General features: G+C 44.5%; 2 protein-coding genes across 5 annotated transcripts in view; both read left to right on the forward strand.

Moving 5' to 3' along the window:
- LOC147010349 (inositol polyphosphate 5-phosphatase OCRL-like) overlaps positions 1–26,236 on the forward strand; it is a 41,205-nt gene extending 14,969 nt beyond the window's left edge. For all 4 annotated transcript variants that reach the window (XM_085860199.1, XM_085860200.1, XM_085860201.1 and 1 more), the window contains exons 4-20: positions 1,289–1,472; positions 1,645–1,791; positions 6,976–7,077; positions 11,616–11,730; positions 18,165–18,281; positions 18,392–18,579; positions 19,519–19,630; positions 19,831–19,940; positions 20,706–20,841; positions 21,032–21,142; positions 21,290–21,455; positions 21,779–22,011; positions 23,251–23,367; positions 23,446–23,530; positions 24,174–24,301; positions 24,498–24,609; positions 24,832–26,236. In XM_085860199.1, coding sequence (XP_085716325.1) covers positions 1,289–1,472; positions 1,645–1,791; positions 6,976–7,077; positions 11,616–11,730; positions 18,165–18,281; positions 18,392–18,579; positions 19,519–19,630; positions 19,831–19,940; positions 20,706–20,841; positions 21,032–21,142; positions 21,290–21,455; positions 21,779–22,011; positions 23,251–23,367; positions 23,446–23,530; positions 24,174–24,301; positions 24,498–24,609; positions 24,832–24,944 — 2,276 coding nt within the window. In that variant the 3' untranslated portion in view covers positions 24,945–26,236. The remainder of the gene's footprint in view (positions 1–1,288; positions 1,473–1,644; positions 1,792–6,975; positions 7,078–11,615; positions 11,731–18,164; positions 18,282–18,391; positions 18,580–19,518; positions 19,631–19,830; positions 19,941–20,705; positions 20,842–21,031; positions 21,143–21,289; positions 21,456–21,778; positions 22,012–23,250; positions 23,368–23,445; positions 23,531–24,173; positions 24,302–24,497; positions 24,610–24,831) is intronic.
- LOC147010350 (uncharacterized) lies at positions 3,312–6,968 on the forward strand. Its single transcript, XM_085860203.1, has one exon. It carries the CDS (start codon positions 3,379–3,381, stop codon positions 5,755–5,757), a length of 2,379 nt encoding a protein of 792 aa, XP_085716329.1. The 5' UTR covers positions 3,312–3,378; the 3' UTR covers positions 5,758–6,968.
- Positions 26,237–26,545: the final 309 nt, after the last annotated feature.

A 26,545-nucleotide genomic window follows, 5' to 3' on the forward strand; every position in this document is an offset into this window, starting at 1 on the left:
ATGCTGTGCGGAGGTCACCTGAACTGCTCTGACAAAAAAGGCATGAGAGCTTATCTGTGTCTTTGCTCTCTCTCTTTTACACTTGATAATTGATACAGGGTCCATGGCTGGCGACTATACTACTGCTTTCAAACTGTGGAAGTTTCGAGCGATCTGAAAATACAGTGTACACAGTGGTTATAATCATGTAACAACGATCAACAAGAACACCTAGCACACTGCTATATACACTACATCTGTTACATATTTGGCAGGAAGCCTGTCTATCTCCAACTGGAAAGAAAATAACAACATGTTAATGGTGTGCAAGTTCTGGTAGGACTGAGAACAAAGCGACATTGGACATGGTAAAATACCCATAAGAATATAACAGAAAAATGGCAATGTTTGCCTTTCATTCTCTTAAAACTCTATAAATAAAGGTATATTTTCAGTTTAACCATTCACAATGCAAAAAATACACTTGCTACAATATATTGGCTTTGGTTTTATTGATATGTTCAATAAAATAGGCACTGGTTTCATCAAAATAGGCAAAACCCCAAAATCGACCGGCAATGACTTGGTGACCTTCAAAATGACCTTGAAATTGAAATTTGGCGATGGCATCCACCTACATTCTTTTTACCTTGCCACAGTGGATTGAACCAACATGGATGCCTGCTATTAACAAGCGATGCCGCAAAAAAAAATTCTAGGGGACTTTTCGATTTTTCGCTGGTCGACTACAAGGAAATCAGACACGGGTGGAGGACGTTCAGCCCATGATGCCTGCATGGCATCAACACCGCATGGAATTATCAACACTAGATCAAAAGAAGAAAACACTAAATGGTTTAAAAAAAAAAAGTTTTTGTGTTATTTTTTTTTTTTAAGTTTTTGTATTTTTTTATTATATATATATATATATATATATATATATATATATATATATATATATATATATATATATATATATTTCCCCCCCCCCCAGGGGAGGGGGTATGGGCTTAGGAACTCTCGTTTCACCTCAGGACAACCTTATAACCTCACAATTCATAATTATAATTCTCATGGGCTTATATTATAACCTCAGGTTAGGACCTCTCACCTTCCCACCCCAATAAGATATCAACCCACAGATTTATTCGCTTTGTAAAAAAAAAAGCAAAATAATAATAAAAAGCAAAGTGAAATATTAATTATCTTACCGTGAGAGTATGAGAATAAAAGTTTATAACTTAGGCTTTGATGTCCCTGTCGTACTGTGCATTCGTTTTAAGCTTAAACCCATGACACGTTCTATCAGGCTCCAGTCTCGCCTGCACTTCACCCGGCACTTGCAGTGGTGAGTCTGTCTCTCCAAGCCTACGGAGTCGTATCCTCAGATCCCCCAAAAGGACCCGACGCCCCGTGCTGCAAAAGCCTGAGTCTGGCCCGATTCCGAGACCCGGTGATGCCGGAGATTGCCGCTTCATCAAAATCAATCAAAAGTGAGTGCGTTTGGTGTGATTTTGCAAATGTACTTTAAAATCAAATAAATGGAGCTCCAAATTCAGGGTTTGTTTAATTTTGAAGCCAAATTGTCAAATGTTATTGAATGCTCCATTGGCAAATCTTTCCAAAAGCAATAACATTGGTGTTTTGGGGGTTTTTTTGCTGCAGGAAGAAGGATGGTTGTAGCACGATCCCATTCACTCCCCTGTCACCCCTCGGTCCAGGGGATATTTGCCACCTGAGCCAGAGGGATGTATTCGCCCGCCATTCTTTGGCTCAGAGAGCTCACGAGTTCACATCAAACACGGACGTCAGGTCTTGTTACAATTAATTATTTCATTTGTCTTGAGGTTCATTTTGTTTCCTTCTTTTTTTTTTTTCCTTCTTCCCCTCTTTCTTTCTTGTGTTCCAGTCATTGTCTTGCTGTCATTTTGGCTTGAGGGCTATGGATTGACACACATGAGTGTAGCTAAATATGCCTCTGGGGACATCTTGTACGGCTTGTAGCATGGTATTGTGTACACTGTGGTCCTAAATGAGGAGAAAGCTTAGAAATTGAACCCAGTTTTAATAAGATAAACAATCTTAATGTTATATAATGCCCAAGTGTCTGTGCTTTCAGAAAATATATACTTTGCTATGGGTCCTATGGATATAGTTGCTTACAAAGCATGTTTTTTTTTTATCCAAACACAGGCTATTTTTTCCATTTTTATAGCTCATTTTTTAGAAATGGGTTACATGTAAGATTGTATATGTTGTCCAAAATGGTTGAAAATGCATTTTTTGTTTGACATGTATCATTATACATAAGAATAGAACAATTCCTCGAAACAGTACATTTCTTATGACCTTCTGCATATCTTGGCACCTTCAAATGTGTAAAATCTCAGATTTTGCAAAATTTCCCCCAGTCATAGTGAAGCTTACAAAATCTTATTCCAGAAATTTGAAATGCATCTGATAGAACATCTTAAATAGCAATTTACTTCTGCATAAAGTGATGATTTAAAATGGCAAGTTTCAACATGGATCATTACTACATACCAGTTTTTAGGTTCACTTCCATGATTGGGTCAAAAATGTGAGGAAGTATGTAACAAATTGCATTTACCAAGCTGCTACAAAATTACTGGTAGCTATAAGCTTGATTTTATAACCATAGAATAAGTTTACCAAGATGGCCCTATGATATAAAAATCAATACCAAAAACCAGTTTGTGTTCAGTATACAGAACATCAAAGGTCGTTAGGAAGTACGTAACGTTTTAAAGAAATCTGCACTTTTAATCCTAAGATGTTAGTTTGGTTCATCACAGCATGTATTTCTATGGTTAAGTTTATGGGCATATATATTTATGACCTGAATGAACACTGATCAATTTGTTAATTTCATATGACTCTTTGCTCAAGGTCATATATCAGGTAAACCAAATATTCTCCATATATGTGGTTTCCAATTAGTGTATAATACATATCTAAGCCATCAGACCAATTTTAGAATGATATGAGTGGTTCCTTGATACAGATAATTGATACTCTTTGGGTCTATTTGACCTTGACCGATACTTTCAAGGTTAAATAATTTTAATTTCGATAATAATGCATGCTCCTTGCAATTTTTCAGTGACTCGGTGATGGAAAATCAAGGGAAAGTCCCAGCTGCCAAGGCCAAGGCCAAGACTGTGGCAGAAAGAACGAGACTCTTCAGGGCAAGACAGAGGGAGAGATTGTCAGTAAAACAAGTTGAGAAAGAGAAGGAAAGAAAGAGGCTTGCTGAGCACAGGCAGCATCAAAAAGTGACAGTTGAGGGTCGTGCAAAGCTGGTTGAGGAGTGATAGTTGAGGGTCGAGAACATTGAGGAGTGATAGGACTGAGAAATCCATAAACTTGAGCACTGCAATGCATTTGGAAAAGAAGCAAATACCAGTAACCAGTACATCTTCCAAACCATGCCCCCGGACCATGCACCGCGAGGCAAGCAGGCTGCTCAGTACTGTCCAACACTTTGCCTACAGTTCATATAGCAGGGCAATGATAGTCCATGATGCCCTGAACCATTGCAGCCCAGCAACTAAAACTGCACTGACAGACCAAGGCATCATTACTGACAAGGGTTCTGCTGAAGTTTTGGCCAACATAAACCAGTCTGCAAAGCAACTGAGAGGAGATCACACGAATAATGCCTTTGGTGCCCGCAGAGCCCTGCTGACTGCCTTCAGAAGCTCAACGTCATCCAAGAAACGGATTGCCAAAGCAACAGGCTTTGATCGTAGGACTGTTGCAGCTGCTCTGTCATATCATCAGACAGCCAAGGAGATGCTCTATATTCGCATGGAACGACGTACACGTAGTGATGCCATCAGTCCTCAAATCAACAAAATGATCCATGATTTCTTCTTGAATCCCAAGATAAGCAGGACAATGCCATCCAAAAGAGATGTGGTGCAGGTGAGGATTGAGCCAGGTATCTATGAAGCAGTACCCAAACAAATACTAGAATGGTCCCTCACCGAGGCCTACAGGCAGTTCCAAACTGAGAATCCCAGTGTCAAGGTTGGTCAGCGGTCCTTCGAGATGAGGAAGCTTAGGCAGGTGATTTCAGCAAAGGCCTCACATCGCCTTGTATGTGGATGTATTTATCATTTTCGAATGCACTATTTGCTTCAGGCCATCAATGCTGCTTTAAAGGTGATCCAGCCAGATAATGAAGTCAGATTTCAAGGTATATCAGATGTGGTCAACTTCACTCTTTGCCCACCTGAGCCTGATGGCCAGCACAGGATTGAGTGTATCGAGCGTCAATGCCATGAGTGCAGTGTGCAAAAGCTGACAGAGCTACTAACTCATAACATCAACTCCTGTGCCTGTCCTCAGCAACATGGAGAGAAGGCCTGCACTCACCAGATGTGGAAAGGCTATGAGTATCAGGATGTGCCTGGTAGCAAACAGAAGCGCCTGGCTTTCGTAGACAAGCAGGGCACAATTGAAGACCTTGCCAATGAGGCCTGCAAGCAACTAGCTCCATTTGCTGAGCATCGGTTTCTGGCATACTGGACATATAAAGCCTATAATCAGCTTTTGGAGAACCTCCCAAAGAATGATTGCATCTTCATACTAGACTTTGCAGAGGACTTTGGTTGTCATGTATTCCATGAAGTTCAGAGCCTGCACTGGGTCAATGTCCAGGCAACCCTATTCATCATCGTTGCCATTCGCCACTCGGTGCCTGCAGATGGTCAGGAAGCTGATCACTTAGTTGAAGACCACTTTGTGATGATATCGGATGACCTCATCCATGATGTCTGGGCTGTCCAGCATGGAAGAAAGCTAGCAGTGGCTTGGATGAGTGAACATCTGGACATCAAACCAACAAAAATCTGGGATGTATCTGATGGAGCAGCATCACAATTTAAATGTTCAACTGCATTTCTGCATGTCAGCTCACATGAAGAAGACTACAATGGCATTGAGGTTGAACATATGTACTGGGCCACGGCTCATGGGAAGGGGAAGGCCGATGGTGTCGGAGGTGTAGTGAAACGCAAGGCTTCCGTGGCTGTTGTGAAGAAGCAAACAGCCATTTGCAATGCTAAACAGCTTCACAGTTATTACAGTGAAAATCTCACACATGTAGGAGACAGCTCGACCTATGCTTCTCGTGACCGAGAAGGCGTTACAATGAACAGAGTGTTCTTTTATGTTCCACAGGATGGGCCTGATGCCATTCAACGGCCAGATCACTTTGTGAAGCCAAGAACTGTCCAAGGAACAAGGAAACTCCACTCGGTGAAAGCTGCGAGGAAGGGTGAAATCCTCTGTCGAAAGTACCCATGCATGTGCGAGCCGTGCATTTATAATGATGGGGTGTGCGAGAACCCCTTTGTTGGAGCATGGAAAAAGGTCACCCTGATTGATGATGATGAGTCCAAGGACTTCACTGACAATGTTGATCATGAAGATGAGCAGGACATTGCAATTGCAGCAGCAGCACAAGCTAGCATAGAATGTATAGTAGAAGAAGGCAGCTTGGTGGTCCTCCGTCCTGCTGAGATGTATGACTATTACCTGGTCAAGGCCTCATCGCCAATCCACACCCTGCAATCTGCCAAGAAGGATGACTATGGGCACATGTATGAAGCTGGAACCAAGGTCCTTCTGGGACGATGCATGGAACTTGAACCACGCCAAGACAGACAGTATTACGAAGACAAAAAGGAAGTCATCATCTTGGCCAGTTCAGTCCAGTCCTCTCATTGTGCCCTCCACTCCAGCAGATAACAAAAAGGGTGCGAGGAAAGATGCAGCAAATATTCTGTGTGTCAGATGAGGATCACGAGATTCTCATGACTCTTGTCAGCTATTAGACATCTATTAGACACCTTATTGCTGCTATACTTGTTGCTATTGGACATATAAGAATGATTTAATTGAGCAAGGGTTTTGTTGCTTAATGTTTTGCATTGAGACATGTTTCTTTCTTTGCTGTTGATGTTGACATGCTACTGAACATGTTACTGTTAGTGTTCTCGAGACTTTGTGAAGTTAGACAGTATAGCTATGTGGATCGGGTGAATGTTACAATGCCAAATAATTCACTGCAGTCAAAGTGATCATCCTGGGCACTTCACATTACATTTACTTCTCCATTTCTATGGCCATGGGAGTATTTTCCACTGTCAAGCAGTTTTAATTCTGCACCGATTCAGTTATTCAGTATGGAAATAACCTTTAAAACATGTTTGAATATAGTTGTGACCCACTGCATCCCTGTAATTTGTAATTAACAAGATACAGCTCATAACTTTGGAATGTATACAAAACATGCAAAAATGTCACGTACTTCCTATCACATGCAAGTCACTTTGACTATAATAATTTGAAGCCAAGAACAGGTTCTTGAAGACACAAATTGTTAGTGGACGAAAGCAAGGGGCACGATTGTTGTTTTAAATGTTAATTGTTACATTCAATTGCATTTACTTTCCTGCTGTTTTGAACTACAATGTTTAATACATAGCTATTTGTACATAGTTAGGTGAAAATTGACATCAATTGTGGAGTTATTTAAATGTGTGGTGAGTCCAAATGTAATAAAATAAAAAAAACTGTTTTGAGAAAGACTGTTCTAGTATCTCAATTATTCAAGTACCAGATGGCAATTAAACATTATATTTAGAGCTGTCCAACAGATAAACTGAATGGAGATTTTGAATTTCTGGATAATTGATAACCAACTTTGACCCTGTCAGAGCAATAGAAAGAGGAAGAATTAAGCTCTGCCCAAATAGATCCTGAATCCCCATGATGTTGGCTAACAAATGATATGCAAAACTTAATCATACAATGACTTTCATTTTTTGGTCCCCCCCCCCCCCCCCCCGTGTCCTAAATGTGTACATAATACCTTGCAATAAGCCGTACTGAAGATCTAATCTCGGTGTCCCAACACTTATGGTTCTCCTCGATTGGGTGAGACCGTGCTTTGTGCCGTTGTAGGTTTTTCGTGGGATCGTGGAACGTAAATGGTCGATCTCCACCTGAAAACCTCAAAGCCTGGCTTTCCTGTGACCTGAGACCCCCGGATGTTTACTGCATCGGGTTAGTCTTGGGGGGTTCTGGGCGAGTCGGGTATGTGAATGAAATTCATTCGCCTCGTCTGTATGTCCCTTAACTTGTGCTATGAGAAGCTGGACAGGCCATTGTTATGTGAGACCAACTGAATTTTTGATTCTGGGTTTGAATACGCATCGATGTGGGAACTGAGAGCCTCTGCTGTCGTGGTGCCTAGGTCAGATATTATCGCTAAACCCCGATCCTTCTGATGGCACCCAACATGTGCTTCTCCTCGTGGGTTGAAATATCTCACAGCCTTTCATTGCAGGAGCAAACTTTTCACTCTGGTGGTTTCACCAACCGAGCCTGTGGGAATGAAACGATGTGTTTAAAGAAAGCCGTTATTACCTCCGCCACCAAAGTTTGACTGAGGTTATTTTTTTCTCACGTCTGTCTGTCTGTGAGCAGGATATCTCTAAAAGTTGTGGATGGATTTGGATGAAACCTGGTGGATAGGTTGGGTGTGTGGCAAGGATGGATTGATTTGATTTTGGTGAAGATCCGGATCTGGATACGGGAATTTTTAAACTGATTCTTCAACATTGAAAGATAGGGCCAAAAAAATGATATGTCGACTGAAATCTCAAAGTTGTGGATGGATTTGGATGAACATTGGTGGATGAGTTGGGTAGATGACAAGAACAAGCTGATTCAAATTTAGTTAAGGTCTGGTTGCAGTTCCGGCCTATCGGTGGGATACAAAATGTAAACTGTTCAGCCTGGTGGAGATATACTGTGGTGGTGACGGGTTCGGTGGCGAGGGCGACCGCTAGATGGAGCAGTCGGGCCGTCTCCCACCAAACACCGGAATTGAAGGTCGTCACCCCGGATAACTCCGGAATCGACGGGTCGCTTAAAGAACTGTGGTCGCCAATATTTTGATGGCGTGAGGTAGGGTCCACTTGTCTATTCCAATTTACCTAAGTACTCACACCATCTAATTACCGGGGAAGCCACACCCTCGGCCGGCTTTGTCCGAACTGAGTCGCTGTTACCGACTCGGGTCCGGCGTAACCGAGCGGAAATTACCAAAGCCACGCCGATCCAAATGACAATTTATGCCATAAACGGCCTCACTATTTCTCAAGCCTGCACCGTACTGGGTCAATGATAGAAACGACAGGCAACGAGCTGGCACATTTAACAGGGGTTTATTCATAATAGGGAGGGAGACACAGGGCAGAGTTATCACGACTATCATATGCAGGCAATGTACAATGAGCAATCAACACTTATACAATTTCTACTTGTAGGACGGCACCACCACAGACACACACGCACACACCAAAAGAAAATGGACTGGGATTGTCTTTATTTTGACCGCCGCAGCCAAGGGGATAGATAGGCTGGAGGTCAGAGTTTGGTCGGTACCTGGCCGCCTCGTGTGGTTTGGCCCGCGACTGCAGGTGTGAAACTCGGGGTCATCGGTGAGCCCAGACACTGTATAGCGGGGTCCAGGCGGGGGCCAGGGTCGCTCCTCACAGAAGGACAGCGGAGATTCCCGGCTCGGACTCCGGGTTATTGCTCGACCAAATGAGAGAAGGAAGTCGACGGCTGTGGAATAGTCAGAGGACCAGCTTGAGACACGGCAACGACGCGCACCAAGAGCAATGGCGACCCCCTTTCTCCTCTGACAATTCAAACCCAACTCCAGCGAACACTCAGGAGAGTCTGGCGATTCTTATCCCTCCCCTGGGTGGGGTGGGGTCATCGGTCCTCTGAGGTAATCTGCATCAGGGATTGGACAGGGTTTCGTGGGGTGATGTGCTGGCCATCCGTGATTGGACAGGGGGGAACCCCCTCCTTTCCTGGTCGGAGTCGGTGTTCTGAGGTGATGAAACCTCCGCCCACGTCCGTGGTCGAACGCACGTGGGCAATGGCGTCGATGGTGCGAAGAAGTGAAGGATTGATTTGTTGATTGGGTATTGCAAAAATCTAACTCGAAAGAAACTTCGCAGCGCACACATGTAACTCCCTTTATACATAGGGAGGAATCTAACCATACACTTATTGATTGAAATAACTAAGCTTGGGGACTGCTGTCTGTTTGTGTGCAAATGGCTGCCAGATTCGTAACAATACGCTCCATCTGGTGCCATTCTAGTTTGACCCTCATCATTCACAAACCAAAATCGTCGTTACAAAATGGCTTTTTTGCACACTCTTCCTGAAGACTAGAATACTTGGAGGATGGTTAGCTTACCCGACGACGATGAGTCGCCACGCGATCAAGTTCGATTCTCGACGGACGAATCCCGTGGTTGCCAGAAAGCACGCGTCCCGTCCGCTCGCTAGATTTTCAGGGTGGAATGCGTTCCTGGTGGACGTGTCGAAGTGAGATTCCCGATTCGTTTTGGTAGGTGCACCCCTCGTCGTCTTTTACAGGCATTCCGATTCCTCTCGAACGCTATGAGGTGTGCTCTCTCTGCTTCTGATTCGCTTCTTCTTTTCCTTCCACAGCCTTGTCTCGTGAATCACCTGCGTTCAGCTCTCGTATCTTTTTGACTTGTTTAATTCCCTCACTATTTCCTGTTTGTGTAAACGTAAATGAGGAAGGTTAGACCCAGTCTTTTTGCCACATGATATATCTCTTGTGTGCAGACAAGAAGGCCGACATTGTGGCTTTCGTTTCATATATTTAATTACTGTTTTTGAACGTGATTTCGGACTCTGAGCTCGTACATCAATCATCTGCAGGACAGTGACATCAAAAGATGTCGATATACGTTAACATCGATTGCGATGAGTTTCATAGGTACGGACAAGTCAACACAGTATATGGATGAAATTGACAAATTGAGGTACGCAAACCGCTCTTTTGCTCAGACGAAGGGTTGACATCCGAAACGGGGCATCTCGTTGCTTCCCACGGTGGGTAGCACACCTTGATCAACATCCGATCGAGTCCATCAGTTGTTCTACCTGTCTGCCGAAGCGGATTGACATGAGCCTTCAGCAACAGGACTAGTTCTTCATTCAACACAGTTGATGGGATTTTAACATGGGGTTTCATTATCATGAGCCAAGTGCTCAGATGGGTACAGCAAGCAGACCATTACTTTGGAAGAAGAGCATTATTTGAGGTGCATCACTCCTGCTGACTCATCATCATCAGAGCACCAGTTTTATCATTGCATCGTACTTCATCAGGTATCGAGTGCATAAGCACACAGAGGTGAGCACGAGTCTTTTAACCAAGGTACTTACCAGCACCGGTCAGTGAACCCTCTGTGTCATTCGTGCGTTTTGAAGAAATGATAGAACTGCGTTGATGTAGTTACAAAATCTTTACCGACGTACGGACTCCCATTCAGCGTAACGCGTAAACATTTGATGTCCATTGCAGAGCAGAGTGTAGACTGTAGAAGGATATCAGGGATCTATATGCATGATGGTGAACGCCTACAGGTACGAGATGACCAAATATACCATTCCTGCCACATCATGCCCCCACCTTCCCTTAACCTTAGCGTGTGTGCGTGCGTGCGTGCGTGTGCGTGTGCTTTCTTAGTAAAAGTTATTTATTTATTTTCAAATGGTACAGCGTTTCCTGTGAGTGACTCACGTTGTGGTGATCGAGCGATAACAGCTGCATCTTTGCGGTGGCTTTTGGTGCTTTCCTTTTTCTCGGGGGGTTTTTCACCCACTTGCTTTTCCACCTGATGCAGTACAATGGGTACCCTGCCAGTGTGGCTCACACAATAGTTGTGTGCTGGAAAACCGGATAATTATAACTTGTGTTCAACTTTATTCCTGGAGAAAAGTCGTGGATACGCTGTTTGTTCGATAACTTTGCAATTTGAAGACATAAGTCTGCTGCTTTAACGAGTCTTTAGCATTATAAATGTTTCAAGATATTACTTGCAGTTGATTTTAAGACATAGCGATAGTTAATATTGTACACAATGTATTGAACCATAAAAGAATATTCAAGACTTGGCATCACTTTCACCAGTTATTGTGTGCATGAAGTTCTTGGTAATATAAATTTTATTTTGTTATAAGGGAGGTGTAACGGATGTAGTTTTGACATAAAGGAGGTGTAACTGATGTTGTTTTGGTACAAAGGAGGTGTAACGGATGTAGTTTTGACATAAAGGAGGTGTAACTGATGTTGTTTTGGTACAAGGGAGCTATAACACATGTAGTTTTGACACAAAGGAGGTGTAACATATGTTGTTTTGTTATAAGGGAGGTGTAACGGATGTAGTTTTGGTACAAGGGAGGTGTAACGGACATTGCTTTTGTGTAAAGGAGGTGCAACGGACGTTGCTTTGGTATGGAGGAGGCGCAACAGACATTGCTTTGGTATGGAGGAGGCGCAACGGACGTTGCTTTGGTATGGAGGAGACGCAGTTTTGGTGAAGGGGTGTGACCTCACGAGGTTGTGGTGAAGGGGCTGTAACACGTGATGTGGAACGTGCATTGTTTTGGAAAATTATCAGTGAAATGTCGATTTGGGTGCAGACTTTGATGGTTCTCTTGTTTGACCTTTGATTTTGTGGTTCTTGACCGGACTGCAGCTTTCAGGAACTGGACTTGAGTAAGGAGGCATTTGTATTTCAAGAGTCATTTCGGGAGAAGGAGTGGCTTGCTGCAATTTCCAGTGCCTTGCACCCGCTCGCAACCTATGGACCGGTGAGTAAACACACGTACTGTTCTATCTGATACCAGTTGGTTGATTTTTGCCTTTTCAATCTGCTGGAAGACCATCCAGGCTTATTGGAGTGAAAGGTTTCCTTTGTGTGGTCAGGTGTTTTTTGGTTAATTCCCATCACATGTCAGGTCAGATCAGATCTGTGATTTTTCTAGAGGTACCATGTAAACTTGCACCAACCTGTTTCATGGTAGGATTGTCAGAGACTAATCCGTCTCCCCCACCACGTTTTCAGGTGAGGAGAGTGTATGGATAAGGACACCGAGCAGGATTAAATACAAAACCCATCAAAGGGCGGAGGAGCTCCTTGTGAGCCAACGGCCATCCATATCTTGTGCGCAACTGTGTCTGCGGACGTCCTCCTGCAGTTGGGTTACTATGTTTTTTTATGAGGTTGGTGGCAGGATTTCCACTCCAGACACCGAAAAACACTTCATTCCGCAAAACCCACAAATGTAAGGAAATGGGAAAACCCACTCCGTGGGAGCACCTCCTGTGTTGCTGCCCTTCGCAGCGCAGCTCACCGGATGACGGGATTGGGGAAAGCCTTCGGGACCCCCATTCCTTGATGATAGGAAAACCACGATGTAAACCTCCAGGGTCAGATTGTGGTGGTGTGTGGTGCTGAGGTGTCGTCCACCAGATGGCAGTCTCCTTGGGTTAACCTGAGGCGGTCCCTTCGTGTGGGTGCCTGGAATGTCCTATTCCTAAGAGAGGATGATCACCTGTCTCTGTTATCATCTGAGTTCAAGTGTATGGACATCGGTATTGCAGCACTCTGAGGCTTAGAGACCGGATTGTGGCGAGATCATGGTGGGTGGTTACACCTATTGTTGGTCTGTTCGCTCTGATTGTTACCCTGCCCAAGGAGTTGCTGTTTTTGTGTCCAATAAGCTGACTCCAATGATAATTGAGGTAACACCGGTCAACGAGCGTATTCTGACACTAAGGATTCATCACTCCTTGTGTGTCATTTCTCTGGTCTCTGTTTATGCTCCGACTGAGGTGAGTGATCTCACCGTGAATGATGCATTCTATGCCACGCTTGAGTCTGGTTGATCAGTGCCCCAGACGAGATACACTTCTAATCTTGAGGTATTTCATTGCATCGACTGGAACTGATAGGGATGGTTACGAGACGTGTGCTGGTCCCCATGTGTCTGGAACTGTGAAACAGAATAGCATTAATTACCTTGACTTTGCAAGAAGTCAGGGACTTAGGGTGGCCGGTTCATGGTTTCAGCCCCACAGGCTCCTCGCTGAACTTTGTATTCCAACGCTGGCGGTGTGGAAAAGGAGATTGACCACGTGCTCATTGATGGGCGCTGGAGGATGATCCAGAACTGCAGGGTCGATCGGAGTGCTCAGTTCCTCAATACCCACCACAGGCTTGTTGAAGCAACTCTGAAGTAGCAGCTTAAATCAGGCAGAATGGTACCATCCCAGCTGGATGTTGGTAAGCTCAAGGATGAGGGTAGCTGAGGAGTTTGCAAACAGGCTGAGTGTGGATTTGAGGGTCTGGGTGCTTTGAGGAATCTTGAAGAGTTGTGGAGTGCCTTCAAGACCACCGTTGTTGATGTTGCCAGTGTATGTCTTGGAACTCACCATTGGGCGAAGAAGAATTTTGTCTGTCAAGGGACACTGAATGTCAAGGGATATGCCAGCGTTGGAATACCATTGACCAGAGTCGCCAGGCCAGGCTTATTGGCAGAGCTGAGCTGTTCAGGGAGCTGAGGCATAAAACTGTACGTGCACTAAGGGTGGACAGGGAGGCTGATGTGCGAGGCATCTGTGAGGGGGTAGAGCATCACCTGTGGTCGTGATTCTCATCCTGCTTGCAGAGGAATTCGCGTATTGCGTTCGTCCAAGCCCATCCCTCAGTGTCCTGATTTAGAGCGGAGGGTGGTGAGCTCTTGATAGAGGAGTCCGAAGTGAAGAACCTCTGAGCTGGTTACTTTGCGCGGCTCTACCAGGCTGACCCACCAGCTGTCAAGTTGAATGTCAGGGGTGTTACAATCCACATTGCTGACCCTCCAATCAACTGTGATCCACTTTTGTTTGTGGAAACAGGCTGCAGTGAACCGCTTGAAATGGGGTAAAACTCCAGGGATCTGTGGCATCCATGCTGAACTTCTCAAGGCTGGTGGAAATGCTGCACTCCTGTCATTGGATGCAGTTCTGTGCTCTGCCTGGAACACAGGCATCATCCCAACTGACTGGAAGAGGGGCCTTGTCCTTCTCTGGAAAGGGAAGGGTGATAGCCAGGATTGCAACAACTACCGAGGGGTGACGCTGTTCTCGGTGCTGGGCAAGGTCTTTGCTCGGATACATCTTGATAGGGTTTGCCATCATCTGCTTGTGCACCAGCGTCCAGAGCAGTCCTCAACGAACTCAGACGAGAGTTTCGGCAGGGACTGCTTGCAGTTTTTGTTGATCTCTGTAAAGCATTTGAGTCAGTGAATCGGGATACCCTCTGGAGGATTCTTGGTCTTCATGGGGTGCCACCAAAACTGATCAATCTGATGTCTGAACTGTACTCTGGTACTGAGAGTGCTGTGAGATGTGGTGATCTCCGACTTACTTCCAGTTGTTACTGGAATTAATCAGGGGTGTGTACTGGCCCCCACACTCTTCAGCGCTTGTATGGACTGGATTCTGGCGAGGACGTTGTCGAGATCAAGCTGCGGTGCATTGTTTCGGAATGTTAAGATCTCTGACCTTGATTTTGCAGATGATGCAGTCATCTTTGCGGACACTGGATATCCTTTTGGGGGCCTTCGAGGTGCTGAAAGAGGGGTCGAAACCCCTGGGATTACGGGTTTCCTTGGTCAAAACTAAGATCCAGGCTTTCAGTGACATCTTGGATGCTGCTGTCCTGTCTGTACCTGTTTGTGGTGAGGATCTTGAGGTCATGGAGAGATTCACTTGCTTTTGGCAGTGATATTCATGTCTCTGCTGGCTGTGAGCTCGAGGTCATTAGACGTCTGTGTTGGGTCTGGGGTGTCATGGATTTACTGGATCATGGGGTGTGGCGCTGCCGTTAACTGTGCAGGACGATGAAAGTCCGAGTCTTCAGGTCCTTGGTGCTTCCAGTCTTGCTCTCCGGATGTGAGACTTGGACTCTGACCAGGGATCTGAGGCAGAGACTTAATTCCCTTGGTACCAGGTCTCTTTGAAGAATCCTTGGCTATCGCTGGTTGGACTTTGTATCCAACAAGCGGTTGCTGAGAGAGACTCAAATGAGATTTGTCCGTGAGCGTCAGCTGCGGCTGTATGGACATGTGGCTTGTTTTCTTGATGCTGATCCTGCTCACCAGATTCTCTCAGCGAGGGAGCCTCGTGAGTGGAAGAGGCCAATGGGCCGACCACGTGCCTCGTGGTTGCAGCAGGTTGATCAGCATCTCAAGGAGATGGGGATGGGCCAGTCGTTTGCCTGGGGGATGGCCAGACGGAGGTCCCTGGAGTACTGGCAGAAAGTGGACGCAGCGGCGCGCTGCTCCGGCGCATGCTCCCATGACTGACATGACGTGACCATCACAGATTCACCCACTTGGTCCTCAGTTCCTCCTGCTAGACTTTATTCCCCCATCAGTGGAGCAATGATTTGCTTTCTGGTCATGTTACAACATCCCCCCTTTTTGGCTTTTGTTCACCTTTTAAAACATCCTCACTCCAATATTCTGCTCCTTGGCCAAACAAGTAAAAAAAAAAAAAAGACAAAATGTGAAAGCCCCCCATTGTTTTCGTAATTTTGCTTTATTGAATTTTCTGGATAACCCATATTTATGTGCAACTAAAATGGCTGCCAGTCTACCAGTTGGCGATCTTTGATGTGATCACAAAATATAGTGAGGTGCACGTGTATTACATCATGTACTGTGCTTGTGCCACGTTTGAACAAAATCGGACCGTGCAAGTCTGAGAAATATTTGGGGACACATTTAAGTAACAAAATGGCTGCCAGTCGGGCATCTTGGATCTGATCTCAAAAAAAAAACAGAATTATGCACCAATGTAAGCCATCGTTCATTATCTGTGTGCCGAGTTTAAACAACTTCGGTAAATGCTTGTCCGAGAAATGGTTGAGGACGTGTTCAACATCGGTGTTTTTTTGACAACTAAAATGGCCGCCAATTGGCCACCTTGGATGTGATCTCGAAAACAAATGCCGTGCTTACGTAAAGCATCATTCATTGTGTTTTCCAAGTTTGAATGACGTTATACAATGAAATCCGACATGGGTGGAGGCCATTCAGTCCATCATGCCTGCGCGACATCAACGCCACAACAATTAATCAACACAAGATCCGAAGAAGAAAATACAATATTTCTTATTTTTTTAAATCAGTGTTTTTTGTGGGTTTTTGTATTTATTTATTTATTTATTTATTGTAAGTTATTTTTGTTATTTGGTTTAAAAAAAATTTTTTCTTCTCCTGAGGGGAGGGGGCATGCATGGGCTTGGTTAAAAACACACTCAACATCAACCACACAACACCCCTTGACGAAACCCTACCAACAGCACTCTGAACACATGCACACAATCACCCATTAATGCTCAAACTACCTAAAAGTCCTGTCAACATCCCCATACCCCTCTATCTCCATAACTTCCAGGTACCTATCTAATTCTAATTTAAACTTATCGACTTTTTCTGCTGCCACTACCTTTCCAGGGAGACCATTGCATGCATGAACGACTCTCTGACTAAGAGTCCCCTACCTGACTACCGTCTTTACTCTCCTCTTCTTTACTCTCAATCTATGGCCCCTGGTCCTATCACTGTGTACTCTGTTGAATAATTCATCTTCACTTATTTTATCTTTACCTTCCATGATCTGAAACATCTCCATCATATCTCCTCATAACCGCCTGCTTTTTAGTGAATAAAGCCCTGTCTCCTTCAGCCGCTCCTCATAGCCGAATCTAGTTAGGCCCGGAACCAATCACGTAGCCCTGCGCTGAACCCCTTTCCATGGCATCGATGTCCTTCCTGAGTTGTGGTGACCAAAACTGCACACAATATTCTCGATGTGGCCCTCAATAAATTCCTGTACAATCATAACACCACCTCTTTTGATTTATAATTGATCCCCCTCCGAATACAACCTAAAACTCTATTTGCTCTACCTATGGCTGCCTGGCACCGTGCTACCTGCTTACCTCCCATATCTATTACCACCCCCAGATCCTTCTCCTGTGTGACACGCTCCAACATTACCCCTTTCATCCTGTAATCTCTATTTTCCTTGTTCTTTCCCATCCCCAACACCTTCCACTTGCTCAGGTTAAATTCCATCTGCCAATATTTTTCCCAATCTATACAAGTATCAATACTTTCCTGAACCCGATCACCACCCACTCTGTTGTCCACCTCACCTCCAAGCTTTGTGTCATCTCCAAATTTGGAAAGCCTACTCTTCACCCCATTATCCAAACCGTTGATGTAAATAATAAATAGTAATGGTCCGAGTACTGATCCCTGAGGTACCCCGCTACTTACATCCTACCACTCACAGCCACTCTTTGCTTCCCATCACTAAGCCAGTTTGCATGTCTGAGAAATGGTTGAGGATGTGTTCGACATGGGGGTTTTTTTTGTTCGTTTTTGGAACTGAAATGACTGCTCGTCAGCCATCTTGGATCTGATTTCAGAAAAAAATGACGTGCTTTTGTAAACCATCATTCTTTTATCTGTGTGCTACGTTTGTACAACATCAGTAAATACATGTCTGTGAAATGGTTGAGCACATGTTCGACACTGAGTTTTTTGTTTTTTTTTAACTAAAATGGCCACCAGCCATCTTGGACCTGATCTCGAACTAAAATGACGTGCTTATGTATACCATCATGCGTTGTCTTTTTTGCCAAGTACGAATAAAATCGGTCCATACATGTCCGAGATATGGTTGCGGACGCACGCACGCATGCACGCGCATGAAAATCCAGACCAAATCCAGAAGCCCCTGTTTCAGACAAAGTCCAACAGGGGCGAATAACCAAGAGGTAGGAATTTAGAGCTTGACCTGGGTCCTGGCATAAAATGGCTTGCCTTTTGTTTTTAAAACTACTGTGGTATCTTTGAAGTACACAAGTCAGTGTGTCATTGAGAAGACAACATACTCTTCGAGGCAAACATGAAAAGAGGATGACAGTTTGTTGTGGAATCTTATTACGTCATGAATCCATCCAAGGCGAAGCAATGAAGAGGTGAGTATGCCACCTCCAAGCTATTCTGCCATCCCAACGTTTTTGAGGCAATAGAGGAATTGCAAATGAAATGTAATATCAAACGTGGATGTAATAAGTGAATCGGATCATGAGTGCGTGGTCCTGGTTGTGCACCACGGGAACATCGTGCACGCACGAGCACCTCCTGTGCATCCCTGGTGAGTTTTCTGAACGTGTGTGCAGGTGAGGTTGGTGAGGCTGGTGGGGATGATGCTGCTCGTGTTCATAAGGAAGGATCTTGAGACGAAAGTGAGCAACACCATGTTTGATAGCGTGGGGACCGGTCTAATGGGCCGCATGGTGAGTCGTCAAGCCAGGATGTTGGTCGTGCCATCGATTTGATCAAACGGCCGGTTTGTTTGCTGTTGTCGATTCGCGAGTTTGTTTGACGCTATGAATGTCCATGGCAGGGCAATAAGGGTGGAGTCGGTGTGCACTTCATGCTGCATGATACGGCGGTGTGCGTCGTTAATACTCACCTGGCTGCGCACATGGACGATGTTGATCGAAGAAATCAGGATTTCCATGATGTGAATGGCCGCATGGCCTTCCAGTCGGCCGATCCTGATAATTCACCCGTGTCCATCTCCAAGAGCGAGTAAAGCCATAACGCACCTCTCGGACATCCGTACCAGACTCTTCTATCCTCTATGTGCTTGTATTTCTGCCTAACAGCCTTTCATTGTATGATTCATCATATGTCACCCTTTTAAATGGAATTGGGGTATCTTTATGCCTGGTGTTGACTTAGGGTTAGGGTGGTGGGCTTTGGATCCTAGGGTCCCAAGTTCAAATCCTGCTCGGCTGTTGAATTAATACTAGGTGGGGTTGACTCTGCCTGTCATCCTTCTGAGGTCGGCAAAATGAGTGCCAGCTTGCTGGTATCCTGTGTCAGTGTGGAGACCCGTCCAGGATTGTACCCAATCGCCAAGGAGACTGCTTCGGCAGCACCAACGCTCTGCACAGAGTATGGTCCCGATGGATGGATGGATGGATGGGGTATCTTTGATTGCAATGTTGATTGCTCATTTGAGTTGCACACTCATGTAGTTCTTGAGTGAATGTAATGTGTTTTGATGTCTGTCATCTGAACGGGGTACTCCAGGGTAAATTAGATAACTTGAAGCATAAAGAGGGCACTTTGTCCATTACACTTGCACGTCGTCGATGTCCCATTCGACTCATTTACTTGAAAGATTTTTTTCACTTTGCCTTCTGATACGGTCGCATCATGTAGCTGTATTTAAACCGATACGCTCGCTCTGCCTCTCGGCGTACTATTTAAGTTTTTTCCATATATGTACTTCCATGTAATTGTGAATCAGAAAGCTGGCTCAAACCTCTGCCCCACAATCCTAAGCCTGAGGCTGTAGAATGGAGCGCCATCTACTGGAACCGATGAGGAATTGTAGTTCTGTTCCTACTGCTCTTTAGTTGCACTCTGGATGCTCTGAGTTCCAAGTTGGTGTGCAGAGTGTTTCAATGTAGTGACATTGTCATAACAGCGGTGTTGTCACTCATTCTGCTCTCCCTGCAGTGTCACCCTGTGGCTCGGGGACCTCAACTACCGTATTCAAGATTTACCCATCGATCAGATAAAAAGCTTGGTCAATCAGAAGATGTTTTCTCAGCTTCTTCATCACGACCAGGTGTCCATTTCTGCTTGTATAATTAATTGGCATCATTCCTCCACGTCGATACTCTTTTACCCTCCCCGATTAAAGTCACCGTGTTGTGCCGAGGTACTTGCTACTCACTACGGTGCCAATGTGAAGATGATGTCTCGGGCGGCACCGGTACAGTCGGCACGAGCAGTACCGTAAATTTGATCTTCTGTGTGTATCTACAGCTGACCATGCAGAGGCAATCTGGGGCTGTGTTTGCTGATTTCAAAGAAGGTGACGTTACCTTCCCACCAACCTTCAAATACACGCCGGGCAGCAGTATGTGGGACAACAGGTTAGTCGCTTTCGCTCTTGTACCTGCCTGCTGACTCTCTACCTGTGTGTTTTTTCACGAAATCAGATCAATATGCGCAAGGTAAATGTGCACACGAGTGTTTCACGTGTAGCCACTCTTGGAATTTTATTTGTCTCGTAATGACTGCCAATTCCACCATGTTTTAGCGTTGTGGTTAGGGTTTGGATTAGAGTTAAGTTTTGGGTTATTTTTTAAGTCGGGGTTCATATTGGTGTTGGTCAACAGGTTCAGTAAAATGGCCGAGATGTCTTTACATAATTTTCTTTTGTAGATTTAGTCGAGGCTCATATAAGAGCTATATTTCCTGTGACGAGGCAAGTACCGGGTTTTATTGGATGTATTTTTTTAAATTGTAATCACCAATTACTCTGAATCTTACTGGATGCTAGCGATATCCTTTACTCATCCTGTCCTTACCAGATGCTTCTGACGAGGCTCATAAAAATCACCTTCAAGTCATCTCTTGATCCATCTCAAGGTTACAGTATTTTGCTGTTGTCTGTGCGTTCGTTGGCTCCCTTTCTTGTACTAATGCAGGACTAGGTTAATCTTTCCAATATATTACTTCCTGGGGCACCTGTGGCGGGCATGCGACCTATTGTGCACTTAACATTCACTGATAAAACCGGAAAAAACCAGTCTGCACGTTAAAAAAGAATTAAAAAAAAAAAAAAACATTGAATATACTCTTAAAAAAAAAAAATTAAAGGAAAAACCGTCTCAAACGTCACATTTCCTTGACAGTGATAAAGGCCGTGCGCCGGCCTGGTGTGACCGAGTACTTTGGCGTGGTGACAACATCCTCCTCCTGGCCTATCGGAGCCACATGGACCTGATGACGAGTGACCACAAACCTGTGAGCGCCAGCCTCTTGGTGACGGTAAGGCCTAAACTAGCCGTAGAGCTTCGAGTTGAGACATTTGATCAGTCGTGTGTCTTGAGTAATGAGCACCATTTTCCGAATGACAGGATCCCGTGCGATTTAAAAAAAAAAAAAAATTCATCATTTTTTCTTTTTCTGGTGTCGAAAGGTTGTAATAAATAAATGACCAATTTTGATTGCTCTCCAGGTACGTGATGTCAATCCAAAAAAATACAAAGCTGTCTACAATGATGTCATACGGCAGCTTGACCACATGGAAAACCGCTTCTTGCCGGCGATCACGCTCAGCTGCCAAGAGGTGTGTTGAGAATATTTCCCACGAAGCATTATTCGAGGAATCCACACTTTCTTCCAAGGTGTCATGTGACATGTCCCACTCCAGTTGCGGTTCACTTCCTGTGGTCTTGTCACTCAAAAGGCTTTTTGTGTTTTCCTGGGTGTACAGTTTTCCTTCCCTGCAGTTCGTTTTCGCTGCTTGGTTGGCCAGGAGCTGCATGTCACCAACAGCGGGCAGGTCCCTTGCATATTCGCCTTCCTGCCATCGACCGACAGCACAAGCTACGGACCGCCCTGGCTTCGTGTGGAGCCCTCAGCCGCTTACCTTGATTGTGGTGAGTCACCAAACGTGGGCAATTTTTCTTGATATAGTGTTAGGGCTTGTGGAAGAGTGGAAGAAAAGGAGGAGAAAGGGTTAATCTGAATTAGAATGTATGCACTACAGCACGAGAAGAGTTGCAAGGGTGTTTTTAATTTTAATTTATTTAATATTTAAACGAATCAAATATCCTGCAGAGGCCATCAAGGCCTTACCCTATATGTGGACAGGGTTGAGGAGGACAGATTGGGGTGGGGGGGGGGGAGGGGAGGATGAAGGTGGAAAAGCAAAACCTATTTATCATTCCTCAGGGTTTTCTACCTTTTTCTAAAACCCCAGGAGAAACCAAAACCGTTCATCTGGAGGTGTACATCAACCAGGATGTGGTGCGTGATTTTGGTGAAGACCTCGATAGGACTGAAGAACTGAAGAACCAGAAGAAAGAGACTATTCTTGTGCTGCACCTGCGAGATGGGAAAGACTATTTTGTGATGGTCACAGTTGAGTATGAGCCATCGTGCTTTGGAACTAGCTTGGAGAGGCTCTGCCACACAGTGCTGCCAATGTCAGAGGTCAGTGGGTCTTTGGGTCTGTTCGGTCCGTAACGCAGCCTTTACAGAAGCTTGCACCGGTTTTGATTTGGATTGTTGTCCAGTCATTGTTTGGTTGGACAGTCTGGGCAGTTTTTGATGGCCTGTAGCGATATAACCAAAACTGCTATTCTGGTGCAGGTTTGGCAGGAGGTTTCTTTTGAGGAGGCATTGAACTGGCTGTCATATCTTTATATCATGTACACGTACAAATGACCTTTTAGAGTAGTTAGAACAGGTATAATGGCAGCTTTCTGATGGCTGAATGCATATATATATATATATATATATATATATATATATATATATATATATATATATATATATATATATATATATAGATATATATATATATATATATATAGATATATATATATATAGATATATATATATAGATATATATATAGATATATATATATATATATATATATATATATATATATATAGATATATATATATAGATATATATATATATATATATATATATATATATATATATATATATATATATAGAGATATATATAGAGATATATATATATATATATATATATATATATATATATATATATGCAGTTGCCTGGGTGCCCTGAACATGTATGCCAAATTTGGTGGACATTGGCCCCACCATTTGAATCGACAATGAACATGCATATATACATATGTACATATCCCGGTTCCTCCTGATGACTCCATCTTTGCTCTTTACTACTTCGAGTTCCTTCCGTTTTGGTCTTCCGTTTCATGACGTCTGTACTATATCCTGATGCTGTGTGGACTGTGCTTCCCCACTGACAGACCACAGGTAGCTTGTACCTGTTGCTGTTTTTGAACCTGGGGAGTAACTGCTGAAATCTATCTGTCCGGGTTCTTCCTGACATCTGTCCGGGTTCTTCCTGACATCTTTCTTCCTTTCACACTTCTTTCTACTTTTTCACATTTCTCTTTATTCATTCTAATTCTTGCTTTTTCTTCTCTTTATCTATCTCTGAAAGCCGAGGTGAATTATTGCAGGAAATTTTCTGTAATTCTCACTTGGCGATGCCTGGATATAAAGGTTGAGGGTAGAGGAGTAGCAGCTGAAACCCGAATCCTATTGAGGTTCCTCCTGATGAATCCAATGCAGTATTTGGTGTTCCATTTGAATAGATACATGCATACATACATACATTGCCTTGTATTAGTCTGAACCTTTTTGAAAGCATAGCACAAGTGTGCTGGCAGGCATGTCGGCGAAATGCAAAATGCACCATGAGGTCCGGGAACAGCCATCCAGCAATATCCATCCCCAAGGAGCTATGGTTGCTGGTCGACCACCTGCACCAGCATGCGCTGGATCAGGTACGATGGCGGTGATATTAACGTGCAGGAGCCGAGCTTGCCGGTGAGACTTTGCTGACTGATGTTTTCACCCCCTAGGAAGACCTCTTCCAGGTGCCTGGTATGAACAAGCAGCTCTTAAGCATCCAGGAAGCACTGGACTCCAACATTCCGGATGCACTGCGTATCCTTCGCACTCTCCAAAAGCTAAAGCCCGACCGTACAAACACGTTCCTGTGTTTAAAATACTCGTGAACGTTTTCGCTTTTACGTTGATAAGGAAAAGCATTCTGATGATTCGGGATGTCAAGATGTCAGATTTAAATCGCACAAACCGTCGATATTTTGCCCATTGTCGCAATGTCCTTGCAATCCGTGTAAAAACATTGATATCTTATCATGTCCTGTATGTGATGTATGTGCACGCTCTTCCGTGTGCCTTGGACTGCAACGAACAAGTTAGTCCTGATCTTACGATAGTTTCCTTTTCTTTCTTTTTTTTTTAAAACGAGTAAAATATGAGGATGGTGATTGCTGTTTGTTTAACTCGCTATAGGGTACCATCCCAGGTGGTTTGTGGGATTGAGGCCTCCCTCGGATGTTGAATGAGGTTTCACATGCTCGTCGTGCTTTCAAAATGCGGGTTGGTGTGGGAGAGTCGTCGTGGGAATCAAACCCGCACCAGACGGTGCAGACAAACGAGTCTTTGACCGTTTGGCGACAAGCCATGGATGTCGATAAAACGTTTCAATAATCGCATCACAGCACACGTTTGATGACAGTCAGGGTTAATTGAGCAAGCCTTCTCCTTGACTGGAGATCGACAGCTGGTGAGAACCACTCCATTGCCGAATCTCTCCTTATCTTCCTGGAATCGTTGCCCCAACCTGTGGTGCCTCTCGCCTTCTACCGGCGTTGTCTCGAGGCGGCAAGACTGCCCATAAACAGCTGGAAGGTTTGTCACTATCTCTGGGCCCCAACTCTCTCTCTCTCAACATGCTACCGAACACCATTTACCTTTTTTTGTCAATCAACTCGTCAAGTTTTGCAAAGTTCGACGTGCCAGCTACTTCCCCCGTTATCTCGACTCATTTTCGCTCAAAGATCCCGTCTGTGGTTGTTGAGCTGTATGCGACTCGTACTCCCTCCAGGTGGTGGCCGAGTTCCCAGCGTGCCATCGGGATACGTTCCTCTACCTCGTGGCCTTTTTACGAGAGCTGCTCAAGCACTCCGAACATAACGGTCTGGACGCGAAGCTGCTCGGTGAGGTTTGCATCGTGCTCCGCTTTCTTTTTATGTCGGACCTTTCCTTCATGGCACTTTGCTCAATCGCCTTAGCCTCGTCGCCCACTGATGCGTGCAGGCCCGTGCTGGTATAATTCTCGAGTCGGACATTCAGCTCCGTTTATTCACCTCGTTTGTCTTAACCTGCACACCAATTTGTTGCCAGTAGACGAGCTTCTCTCCTTTCTCCTGTGTTCCCAGCATCCCTGTTTGGACCTCTGCTCTTAAGGCCTCTCGTTGAGCGGAAGGATCACAAGCCTCAGGTGCAAGACAAGGATTTGGTGATGGCTTTCCTCTTGCCTTTCCTACAGTGAAAGGTACAGCTGATGTGATCGTCGAGCTCGACGGGGCTCCAGAAGGAATTGTGAATTGGAGTAATTAGATTGCAGACCCTCTGGTTTGAGAAGCACTCAAGATGTCTGACACGACGTTCGCCAACGTGCCTTTACCAACAACCTATCGCAAGGATACTTAGTACAGTACCACACTGTATTGATTAAAACTGGACTGTACTAATGCAGTATGCACTGAGTATAATCTACAACTGTATGTACAAACACTGTATTGGACCAAATAATATATATTTTTGCTAACGCGAACAACATACGACCATCTCATTTCACAATGCACTGTACGCGCTTAAACTGAATTTTACAACAGGGCACTCACTGTACTATGTCGATCAAAATTACATTGGGTACTGTGCTGCATCGAGCTAAACTGCAGCACACTGTACTCTACCGAAGAGCAATGTTTAATTGTACTAGTCAAAGCACTTAGACACACAATGTAAATGTCTAACTACTGAAGCTGCTGGTTACCGTGTCGTTAAGCTGATTGTTTGTACGCCAAACCTAATTGTACCAACTGTTTTAATTGGTGCGTTTTGCAGGTTTAAAAAAAAAAACAATTTGACTCGATCATGTAATTTAGGAGTCGGGGTTGGGGTTGGGGGTAGGGCATGTAACGAGATGCAAACTTTCCGAAGGGGGATACCTGTGATTGTGGTATCGTGGTCCTGTCACTACGATTATGCTGTTTGTGTGTTCATCTGTTCGACCGTAAACATTTTCCTTTCAAGGTGTTTAGTATTGCGCTGGGGGTGATTTAATTTAATAATTTTTAACTTTGAAGCTCACAATGTGAGTGGTTTGGGGGGGGGGGTGCAGGTCGTACGGCTTATCTCTGTCGTACGATGCGACGATACGGTACAAGAGGCAAATTGGCCTGCTGGAGAGGTATTTTGCTTTCACTTCAAAACTAACTCCACACATCGGCAGGTGTGCATTTGCACTATTAGATCTCTCCCTACCACCACAACCGCATTCCATGCGAAGGTTTTTGTTTGACCACTACGGTTGGTTGGGTAGTGGTTGTTGCTTTTCATGGAATAATCTGAAACTCTTTCAACGCACCATCTGAGAATGTGAAAATGATTTTTACCCCAAAGACATGAATCAATTGTGATGGCAATTTAAGAGTCGCACACATGGATATCATGCTTATTCAGACCGAATGATGTATGTCCTGACCAAAGGCAGTGAACGTTGACGTGTGTACAACATCGTTCAATTGTCGAAGTAAAAGTGGATTCCAAGAATGGCTATCAATGGTCTGGCACGTGTAGTACTTGTTTGTCATGGGAGAACAGCACCGGTTCATTGGTCAGAGGTTTCTGTGCTGGTCGTTGGTCAGAGGTGTGAGCTGTCTTTGCTTCCAAAATCTTGGTGGTTGGAATGCAATTTCTGCTCCACCCTGTTTTTTTTACATCGGGGCTTAGTAGTGCTGACGAATGGAAAATGCGGTAGCTATATTAAATAATAATAATTCTCCTGTCACACAGCACGTCTGTTTTTGCTCACAAGTTGAACTGAACACCAACAAACAATCCATTTCAGCCATTTAGCCTCACGTT

Source organism: Eptatretus burgeri, chromosome 16, assembly GCF_056783735.1.
Source record: "Eptatretus burgeri isolate ZD-2024b chromosome 16, Ebu_testis_v1, whole genome shotgun sequence".
NCBI classification, from domain to species: domain Eukaryota; kingdom Metazoa; phylum Chordata; class Myxini; order Myxiniformes; family Myxinidae; genus Eptatretus; species Eptatretus burgeri.